At 26.3% G+C, this 11,677-nt stretch overlaps 1 protein-coding gene and 1 long non-coding RNA gene across 2 annotated transcripts; both read left to right on the forward strand.

Annotated features, from left to right (window-relative positions):
- Nucleotides 1-490: 490 nt before the first annotated feature.
- On the forward strand, nucleotides 491-2,073 carry LOC145849968 (uncharacterized). Its single transcript, XM_082955095.1, has one exon. It carries the CDS (start codon nucleotides 511-513, stop codon nucleotides 1,684-1,686), a length of 1,176 nt encoding a protein of 391 aa, XP_082811221.1. The 5' UTR covers nucleotides 491-510; the 3' UTR covers nucleotides 1,687-2,073.
- LOC145849969 (uncharacterized) lies at nucleotides 2,072-11,439 on the forward strand. Its single transcript, XR_014372376.1, has 5 exons — nucleotides 2,072-2,169; nucleotides 4,653-4,771; nucleotides 7,426-7,499; nucleotides 9,676-9,740; nucleotides 11,298-11,439. It is a non-coding gene; the product is annotated as an uncharacterized LOC145849969 (long non-coding RNA).
- Nucleotides 11,440-11,677: the final 238 nt, after the last annotated feature.

The raw sequence follows: 11,677 nt of genomic DNA on the forward strand, positions 1-11,677 counted from the left end.
CTACATCTAAACAAATTATTAAAGTTATGACAGCTAAAATCCATAAAAAAAAGTATGTATTTTGTATAATAAAGCTTTAGTTCTTATTAAATGTAGGTTTAATACTTGAGAATTGTTTAATTTGTATAATTTGTGTATTTTTAGGAGGTATTTATGCTATATAAATAGTAATGTTTTGGTTTAGTTGTACTGTACTTTATTTTGATGTAAGTTGGAAATATAAATACAAACTTTGAAAAAAATGTAAATACTTGCACATACTAGAACTTATAATAATATAACCTATTAGTTTTGGTTTGAATTAGAATATAATTTTTTGAATTTTGTTATCAAACTTTGAAAAGGGAATCTAGCTTTAATTATTAAAAAAAAAATATTTAGTAAAAGTTACCAAACAAAACATAAAAAATTCCAGGAGTGATTGACTAAACTTGTTTTGCTAGTAAGTAAATCTGTTAACCTTAACACTGGACTTCTTTTTTTCAGATAAAAATTCAGGTAAAATTTAAAATGACCAAGTTAGACATATACGATGATGACATTCAATCGCGCAAGGTTTTTGTAGGTGGCCTTTCCGATACTACAAATGACAAGAGTTTTGCTGAATACTTTATGAAGTTCGGTGACCTCTGTGACAGCAAAGTCATGTTCGACAAAAACACTGGCAAGCCCAAGAGGTTTGGGTTTTTAGTGTATGCAGAAATGAGCTCACTGCAGAATTGTCTTAAAAGTTCCCCCCATACTCTGGATGGTAAAGATCTTACTGTCAAAAAATCCAGCCAACCCACTGAAGTCAAAACTAGCAGGGATAAAGGTGCTAACTGTGAGATTCATGTGTTGTTTCCGTTTGGCTCGAAAATGGATGAACAAATGATTTCAATGTACTTTTCTCAATTTGGAAAAGTTGTCAGCTGTGTTATTCCTATGAACAAAATCCTTAATAAACCTAAAAACTTTTGTTTTATAAAGTTTGCTGAGAGAGATTGTGTTTTGAGAGCCCTTGATAAAAAGCAACACATGATGGGAAAACAGATAATTATGGTAACAGAGTTTAATGCAAGCAAGCAAGGTAGCAGTTCTAAGGCTGGTAGAAAGCCACAATCTAGCCATGACGATTCATATGGTAATTGGTATGATGATGAACCAAGCCAATCTTTCGGAAGAGGTGATTATAGAAGTCATGGTCCACCAAAGTATATAGTCAAAGATGGTTACGAGTATGAGCTTGTGAGGAAAGTTCCAGATTCAGATGATTACAGACAAGACAGAAGAAGCAGGGAATATGATGGGTATTCCAACAGAAGGTCACCGCCACCAATGATGAGAGGACCAATGAGAAACCGCGGTGGTCCAAGAGACCGTTTCAACCCAATGGGCAGGCCTCAAAGGGGAGGCAGAAAGTCTAGAGCCCCAGCAGGGTACGGGTACAAGCCATTGCAAGAAAACAAGGTCTTTGTTGGTGGGTTATCAATGGAAACTAATGATGAAAGTCTGTTCAATTACTTTTCACAGTTTGGTGAAATTTTTGATCACATTGTCATGGCCCATCCAAATGGCCATCCAAAGGGATTTGGTTATGTCACATTCGCAAATAGTGAGGCTCTTAATGCGTGTTTGAATGCGGGTGAGCACCATCTTGATGGTGCTAAGGTCAATGTTCAAAAAGGAAAAGTTCATAAAAGTTGATTTGACCAGGACAAGGCTGTTGTTCTTACAGAACAGCATGTAAATTAGTTGTAGTGATTTGTGATTGTAAATATTTTTAATTTTTAAGTATAGTCAATATTTTTCAATAGGATAAGATTGTCTCTTAAAATATTAGTTGTGCTTAGAGAAATTAAATCTAAAAAAGTATTAAATAAATTAAATTAAAATTAAAGATTATTAAATAAATCTTTCTTGTTATGCTAAAATGGAAAAACTGGAACTTTAAATTTCATAAAATATCACTGGTAAAAAACTTTAAACTTGATTTATCTTTTCTCTTATGTAAAATGATTTTAATGAAACTTTTGTAAAAAGCTCTTGAATAAACTGTTATTAATAAAATGCTGGTAATTGTATAAATTTTAGTGTAAATTCCTGTTGTAAATAGCTATGAAGACTAAATAGTTACTTTCAAATATGGAAAACTTGGATGAAAACTTTAAAACACAGAAAATTTAAAAGGTTAAATGAAATTAGAAATGTTTTAAGCATAACTATTTTTCTAAAAGGTTTCAGAAACGAACCCTTTTTATTGTAAATCTTTACTGGAATTTAAATTTTCACTAATAATTTTTTTAAGGCCATAGGGGGGGGTTCGACTTTTTTTTTACAAAAAATAACTTTGGCTTTTATATGAAAGCTTTAAATACAAACTACAAGCCTGTTTTTATAGAATTCAAAACTATAATTTAACTTTTGAGATAATTTATTTTTTGTAAAAAGTTTCCAATACAAACGTATGGACCGCAAATTTTTTTGAGGTCAATTTTTTCGGAAATTTAATAATTCACTAAAAACCTATCTCCTCCTTCATTTTTTGACCTAGAGACTTCAAATTTTCAGGAAATGTTCCTTTTAATATTTTTAAGAATCTGAATGTTGGAATTTTTGAAATTTTGAAAAATAAAAATTTTATCCACAAAAAACTAAAAAAAAGGGTAGTTTTTTGACAAAAATTTTTTTACTCAAAATTAAAAAAAATCCTACAATAGATCTCTTTAAAGTTTAATGATACACATTCTGTAAAAATTTGAGAGAGATTACTCAAAAAATGAAGGAGGAGATAGATTTTTAGTGAAATAGTCTTTTTTCGCATTTTTAGTTTTTGCCTTCCATAAGGAACCTATTGAACGCCCTTTTTTTTGATCGCTTATATCTCAAAAGTTACTTTGAGTTTTTTTAAGCGGTTAAAAGTGTCTGATAGCTCAGATTAAATTCTACAAAATAAGATCAAGTTGTAAAAAAACAAAGTGGACCCCCCTATGGCCTTAACTTTTTAGTTAAAGATTTGAACTCGAAGTTTTTATAAATTGCTATATTTAAAAACAGTTATCAGTTCAAAATTTAAAATAATTTAAGAGTAAAAATTTCATTATCAATAGGAAAGGGTTTGAAAAAAATTTGATTAGAGTTTAAAATTAAAAATAATTTGTACTTAAAACAATTTTTTTTAAGTTGAACAAAAGTCTAGGGGAAAATAAATTTTTAATGAGTAAACCCTTGCCTGTTTAGTTTAGGCCTTCCATAAAACATATATAAATCTTAAACTTGAATTTTTTATGTTAATTTTAATTTTAAAAACAAACTGTATAGAGTTATTGATAGCTAAAATTTTTATCTAATATAAAATCTCCTAAAAAAAAAATTGATTTATCCCCTACTTCCAAAACAAAACTCATCAATGATATTAGGTATAATAACTAAAAAACACCAAAATTATGGTTTACTCCCTTTCTACAGCCTGAATTATATTGACCAGCAATCCATTAATTCTTTACAAAGAATAAAAAAGAACTATATTTATTGCCTGGAAGTTAACAAAAAATAACATTGGTTCTTATTTCAAAGCCTGGAACATATACTAAATTGTAGTTATTACAGAACAGAAAAAAATCAATCAACTTTTGAGATACAAGTTTTGTAAAAACTTCCAATACAACCGTATGGAATCAAAAATTTTCAAGGCCAAATTTCTTGGAAATTATAAAGTTCACTAAAAATCTATCTCCTCCTTTGTTTTTATAGCAATTTAATTCAAAATTTCAGAAAATGTACTTTTCAATGTTACAAACAAGTTGTAGGAAGCAGATTTTTGAGTGAATGTCATTAAATAAATTTACGACCAAAATTTAAAAGAATAACAATTTTTTGTTTATTTTATGTGAAATATTTCTATTTTTACAAAAAATAAAAATCAGTTTCTTATAAGTAGTTTAAAACTTATTGAAGATAATAAAAAAAGGTTTTAAAACAATTACTTTAAAACTGAAGGAGGAGATAGATTTTTAGTGAATTTGTCTAATTTTGCCATTTTAGTTTCTGCCTCCTATAAGGAACCTATAGAATAGTCTAACTTTGATTGCTTATATCTCAAAAGTTACTTTGAATTTCAAGAAGCAATAAAAAGTAACAAGTAGCTTATCCAAATATGTAAAAAATAAGACCAAATTTGAAAAAAAAGTGTTTTACCCCCCATGCCCTTAAAAAGTGGTCAATTGTTTTATTATTTGTAATTTTTTTAGACTTCAGAGAACATTTAAACTATATTTTTATCTACCATTACTAAACTTACTGATCTCTTTAACTTGCACCATAATACCTTATAAAATATTTCACAATAGTAAAAGGCAAATACATGCTGTGTTTAAAATGTATGAATAACTGGATAAACTGATTAAAAAGTATTTTACCTCCAAAAAAGCTTTTGACTAATTTATCTCTTAAATAGTATGATATATATAACAGTTGTATGATCTAACATTTATGTTAGCTTAAGCTTGTTACCTGATCCAGGCTTTAACCTAATAGACTTACCAGATGTTTTCTTGGTTATATTAAAAATTGAGTATTTTAAAATTTCTGGTATACTAAACGTTGTTTAAAAATGGAACTTGTCTTTTAACAATAAATACATAAGTAAAAATATTCTTCTCAATAAATTTTAGGAACATTTCCTATCTTCAATGTGGACACTGGACAATCCTGGCCCAGGTGTTTGTTTAATACGCAGACAATTCCAAAAGATAGATCCTGGAGTCAATATTTCTGGATGCATCTGAAATTGGTTGAAATTTTAATATATTTGTTAATTATGAATACATTACTATTCTAGGCTGTATAGACTACAAACTATTATCTCAGGGTTGTCACACACAAGCTAGTTATTTGTTACAACTTGAGTGATATGAAATGTTTTTTCTTATGAAATATAAGATATATCTTTATCTTAAAAGTTTGATTTCTTTTATAAGGTTGTTACTAATTAGTAACTAAAATTTCAGCTTTATAGATAGGTTTGTTTAAACTTTATAGTTTGAACATCAGATTTTAAAACTTTGTTTGAATGTTAAAACTAGACTTATAGTAATAATGATTATAAAAAAAAGTTTAGTATAAAACCAGGATTGTTACTCATTTAGGATAACTCAGACAATTTGAAAATCTCAGGATAACTCAGGCAGTTTAGAAAACTTTTTTAAAGTTAGGACATATCAAGAAAGTTTAGTTTTCTTAAAAAAAAGTTAAGATAGTTTTATTATTTGAAAAATAAACTGCTCATTTTTTTTCTAGATCTTGAATAAAATTTAATTTTCCAGTTTATATATTTCATATCCAATTTTGTTCAATAATTTGATAATTTTATTTTTTTTAATTTGTTTTTGATTGTTTCTAAAGGATTAAACAGGGTTGCCACTTTACCTGGAAAAACCTGGAGTTCAACAATTTAGGCAAAAATAGCCTGGAAAAACCAGGAATTTTGTTCAAAAAACCTGAAATTTTTAATAATTTTAACATTTCAGTAGTAAAATTTCAATTTGACGCAAAAAATCTATCATATATATAAGATTTTTTTGTCATCATCAAAAAAATTTTTCATTTAAAAACACATTTAAAGTAACTTCACAGTATCTTTTCAATGTTTTTGTACTTTATAACACATTTTCTTAGCTTAAACTTAACTTTAAACTAAAAATAGACCCAAAAATGTGTACTTTTAAAAACCTGAAGAAAATTTTGAAAACCTGGAGAAAATTTTCCCAAAAACATTTGGCAACTCTGTTATAACTAACTAAACAATATAGGAAAATATATATATTAACGCTTAAATCACTGTGTAATGCAGTGTATGTAGATTTAAAACTTTTATGCTGACAATAACTTATATAAAATACTTTAATTCATGTTATAAACTAGAAAAATATTGAAAATACTATTAAGTTGTGGTAAAATGTTATTTTTAAATGTTTGTTATTATTTAAAAAATTATGTTATTGTTGCTTAGAACTGCTAAGTAATATTTTGTACTGCTTATATTATTCTATACAAGGTTCCCACTACACTGAATTTTCCTGGAATCGTTATTTTATAAAAATACACTGGATTTCTCTTGTAAAATTTAGAAGTTATATATGTGTATAGTGTATGTAATAGTATAGTTGAAAATAAAAACATGTTTTGTCATTGTTTTAGGTTTGATGTTTAAGAATCAAACCATCTTCAAAAAAAAAAGTTTTGATGCAATGCAATAATTACTATAAAACTAACAAGTGTTATATTATACTAATTAAATTGAAAGTAAAATTTTCATAGCTAGTTTAGTTTGTATAAATATTGTACTATTAATATTTGCATTCTTAATTATGAATATATCAATATTAAAAATAAAACTATTTAACTATTTAACTAAAAAAAAATAACTCAGCTTAAATCTAAAATGTGTGCAACGTTAATTTTAGTTATTTTATGTTTTATTGGAAAACAAATTCTGGTTATGGACATCTATTTTAGCTTCAAACTTGTTTTTTATAATTTTTTTAATCCACACAGTTAACTATAATTTCTTAATAAATTTAGGCTCTTGTTTGCCCAATAATATTTATGTTTTCGTTTGCCTATGATGATTTTATTACTGTTTTTTGAATTTTTTTTTATGCAACTTTAAATTTAATCACAAAACTTTAATTTACACACACATAAAGTTTAAGCTGAAAACAAAAAGAGTTTTTATTATTTTAGTAAAAATTTGCATTATTATTTTTCAATAATTATTCACTCATATATCTTATTTGCTCCCTGGCATTCTTTAATTTGAAATTTAGTTTTGGATTAACACAGAAAAACCTAGCAAACAGTAGTTATACAATTAACATGGTTGCCAAAAAACATAGAATTTGAAAATTTAGGCAAACCTGGAATTTGAAGTTTTTTGAAAAAAACCTGGAATTTTTAACAATTTCAATATGTTAAGTAGTAAAATTTCGATTTGACACAAAAAGTATCATATAGATAACATTTTTTTGTCATTCTTAAACATTTTTTTTATTCAAAAACACATTTAAAGTAGCTTTACAATATCTTTTCAATGTTTTTATACTATTTAACTCATTTTTTACCTTAAACTTAACTTTAAACTAAAAATAGACCCAAAAATGTGTACTTTTAAAAGCTGGAGAAAATTTGCCTAAAACATTTGGTAACCCTGAATTTAATAATAACGTTACATAGCTATTTCTCAAGCTTAACTAGCTGAATAAATTTTAATTTGAATACGTTTGCAAAACACTTATTATAATTAAAAAAAAACCTTGTATCAAACTTCTTGTTGTTTCTAAAAATGTTAAGTTGTTGAACATAAAACCTGAAAGCATTCTAAAAAGGGCTTGTGTTTTATAAAAACAAATGGTTAATTCAATTTATATAAACTTCTTATTTTTTCAGTAAATTGTAAATCACAAATTGAGTTTTCTCCTGCTCACAGACGTCAAATCAACTGTCTAGAAGATGCCAATAAAGTTGGTTTTGTTTATTGTTTGAAGTAAAAAAAAAATTATAAATCCAAATAGTTTTCTGTTTTTTTTTACATCAGGTTTAATTAAGTTGAAAAAAAAATGTAGAATCAACTTGTTGCTCTAACATGGTTCGGTTAATTCTTGCTAAAGGTAAGAATGTTTAAAATTTATAGTACAAATTTAGTTTTTTATGCAAGGTTACCTTTTACTCGGGCTTGAGTATTTTCTAGATAAATTAGGGTAACAATTTATGTTAAAAATAAATATATAAAGTCAGGTTAGTTTTTTTGTTAACAGGTTTACCGAAAAACCTGGAATTTGGGATGTTTTAAAAACATGGGATTTTGAGCAAAAAAAAAAAAACGGAAAAATCTTTAATTTTAAACAAATATTTTTTTCTTGTTAAGTAATTAAGTTTCCACTTGACTTAAAATATCTATCATGCAGACAAAAGTTTGTTTTCACTAAATTCTTATTTATTTGTTAAAAAACACAATTAAAGTAGCTCTACAGTATCTTCTCAATGTTTCCACACCATTTAAGACATTTTTTTTTACCTTAAACTTAATTTTATACTAAAATTAGACCGAAAAACTTGTACTTTTAAAAACCTGGTAGAAAGTTTCTCAAAATAAAATTGGCAACCCTGTTCGTTAAAACTGGAATGAAGTTGCATGTATTCAGTTATCAGTGTTTTGTTATTTATTTTTTTAATTATTTTATAACATTTATTGGGTTCTTATTAGTTTAAAATGTTGAATTTCATTATTAAAAAAATTTAAGCTCTTCTTTATATACCGTTTAAAGTTTATGTATGGGGCTAAGTAGTTATATAAAAAGTTGAAGTTAGCCGCACAAATTTATTTAGCAATTTACATTTAAATCGGAACAGGGTTGCCACACACTCGGCAGTTTGAAATCTTTTCAGGTTAAATGCAAAACTCCTTATGTTATTTTGATTGAGTAGTAATTTATTGTTTAAAATAGTTTGAGTAACTTATACTAGAACTCTTATAAAATTGTTGTCTGTTTGTTTTATATCCATCAAACTATTTAAATACTTATCATCTAACATCTTTAAGTTTATTAGTTTTTAATGAATCTTGTATTTGCTTTTGTAATCATTTGTTTATAATAAATTTAATTCTAATGATTATTTTATATCTACTTACAATAAGTAAAACCATAAAGTATTTAAGATTAAGGGTATAGGGGGTACACATCTTTGATTTTTACAAGTTGAGTTTTATCTGAGCTATCATTCATTTTTAACAGCTTGAAAAAATCCGAAGTAAATTTTGAGATATGAGCAATCAAAGTTGGTGACCAACATAGGTTCCTAATAGAAGATGCAAATTAAATTACGAAAAAAGACTATTTCACAAAAAATCTATCTCCTTCATTTTTTAAGAAATCTTCTTCAAATTTTCACATAAAGTGTATTATTAAATTTTTAAAAGGTTCAATGTAGGAATTTTTCAATTTAGTAGAATAAAATTTTTATTAAAAAAAATTTATCTTTTTTTTAATATTTTTAATCTGAAATTTTATTTTTTAGTATTTTTGAAATTCCAACATTTCAAGTCTTTTAAACTATAAAGAGAATGTTATCTGAAAGTTTGAGGTCTATAGCTCAAAAAATGAAAGAAAAGATAGATTTTTAGTGATTTTTTTTAAATTTATGAGAAAATTGACCCCGAAAAACTTGTGGTCTATATGTTTGGATCAGAAACTTTTATAAAATTATAATATCTCAAAAATTCTATAAAAACTGGGTTGTAGTTTGTACTTAAAGCTTTCACATAAGATCCAATGTCATTTTTATTAAAAAAACTGTCTGACCCCCCTATGCCCTTAATTTCAAATACTTTGTTTCCAATTTCAAAAAACAAAATTCCTGTTTTTTTTTGCAAGCTTAGTGTGTTGCACAGACATATTGAATTGCTGTTGGTTAAAATCTGATTTAGTTTTTATAATTTATTTTGTTTGCTGCATTCTAATCTAACGCTGTTTGTATATTTAAATTTAAAAGAATTTAAAACAAATATAAGTTTCCTATTTCACAGTACACTGCTGTTATGTTGAACATATAAACTTGGTTATCTTTTTAAAGTAATCAAGAAAAACTTTGTCTTATTTAAAGTTTTATTTATTGCTAAATATGTACAATTTATCACAGAGAATGAGAAGGGAATAAAAAATGAGAGTTTAGAGGAATGAGCGGAAAGCATCAAATACAATAAGGTTTATATTTGTTATGTGTTATATCTTATAAATGTTTTGTGAAGCTGTTACAATGTTTAAGGGCATAGGGGGGTAAACACCCTTTTTTGGTTTTTGATCTTATTTTATATAGTTTTTACTAAGCTACAAGATGCTTTTTACAGATTTAAAAAATTCAAAATTTTTTGAGATGTAGCCGGTCAAAGTCGGAGGCAACAATAGGATCCTTATAGGAGGCGCAAACTAAAACAGCAAATAACTAGAAATCACTAAAAATCTATCTCCTCCTACGTTTTTTGAGATAACTACCTCAAACTTTCAGAAAATGTTCTTTGATATATTTAGAAAACTCTGTCGGAACAGAATTTTAAAAAATTAAATAATAAAAATTTTATAACAAAATAACAAAAAAAAAATTTTTTTGTTTATTTTTTATATAAAATTTTTATTTTTTATTTTTTTCAAAATTCATTTTGACAGAATTTTCTAAATATATCAAGGAAAATTTCCTGAAAGTTTGAGGTAGTTATCTTAAAAAACGTAGGAGGAGATATATTTTTAGTAAAATAGTCTATTTTTGCTGTTTTAGTTTGCGCCTGTTATCTACCTATTTTAGTCTGTTATCTTTTTTCTCACTACTTTATTTTTAATTTTTTTTTTGCAACTCAGGCAGATTTTTTTTCAAAGAGTCACTACACTGTTATGATAAAACTTGAATATAATTTTGAATTGAAAACATGTTTTGGTAAACTTTGCTGTTTATGTATACTTTTTTGTCTGGATCGCTCTAGCCCCAATTTAAAATAGTTTAACTACATTTTAATATGAAATAGGTTGAAGTTACTCTTGTTTTTACAAACTTATTGTATTAAGAAAAAAAGCTGTTGGCTCAATTGTAGTTTTTCAGCTTCAAAGTTATATGTATAAAAGTAAAGAATTATCATTATAAAATACTAATTAGAAACTATTTGGTTCCAGTTGGACCTGAGTTTAGATGTAAGTTCAAGATCCGGCCAAGCTTGAATTTAGATTGAACTTTGCCGGATGGGGATCTTCCCGGCAAAGGTCAATTTCAGGTCCAAAATTCAGGTCAGTTTAATCTAAGTTAAGGTTCAACTGGAACCAGGTAGGATTCGTTTTTCAATTTGAGATCCATTCGGATGCAAATATACTTTTCAAGTTAAAACGTGGTTAGATCCAGATCTTGGCAAATTTGACAAAATCCAGCGTTTGAGTCTCGTATAAAACTATACTAAAGTTTTTTTGTTCAATTATGTTGGCTTATTTGCTTCAAAGTCTTAAAACTTTAACTTATAATAATTGTTATTATTTTTTTGTATATTTCAAAAAAATTGATTTTTGCATATTAATAAACGCTTTAATATCAAATAAACACCCCCATCTTTTAGCTAGTTTATTACTTTTTTAAAGGATATCTGTTATCCACAGAACAAGTTACATTTTTTTTTTTTTTCATGTGCTGTTAAACCTACAATAGTGATTTCAATGGGCACATTAATAAGTAATTAATATAAACCAATATATCTAGTAATATAAACTTTTATTTATACTTTGCAGGTGAGAAGAAGCAGCACAGGGAACTGTAGAGAAGGATTCTAATTAATAATCTTTTTAAAAAAAATTTACTTATTGAAGAAATTAGATTATTTGTCAGTTTTCAGTATTTTACTCAATATTTTTGCAATGTGTTTTTGTAAGTAATAAAGACGCAAGTGTTTATAAAAAATGGCTGTTTATATTTATTTAAAGATGTAAATTTTAGCCTTTTTTTTGTGTGGCTATATTTTGTTTAAGTAAAAGTCTGAAATTTATAGTTATTGAACGCTCGAAAGTTAGGTACTCAATGTTTACAGCTAGGGGTGCGAAGTAACATGAACTTCATAAGTGTTTTACATTTAACAATGCGCTTAAAAAAAAAGATCAAAATTGTTTAAGTT

Source organism: Thalia democratica, chromosome 2 (genome assembly GCF_965202585.1).
Source record: "Thalia democratica chromosome 2, ktThaDemo2.hap1.1, whole genome shotgun sequence".
Classification (NCBI taxonomy): Eukaryota; Metazoa; Chordata; class Thaliacea; order Salpida; family Salpidae; genus Thalia; species Thalia democratica.

Coding starts and splice junctions, on each gene's coding strand:
- LOC145849968 (XM_082955095.1), top strand. CDS start 511: ATGACCAAGTTAGACATATACGATGATGACATTCAATCGCGCAAGGTT.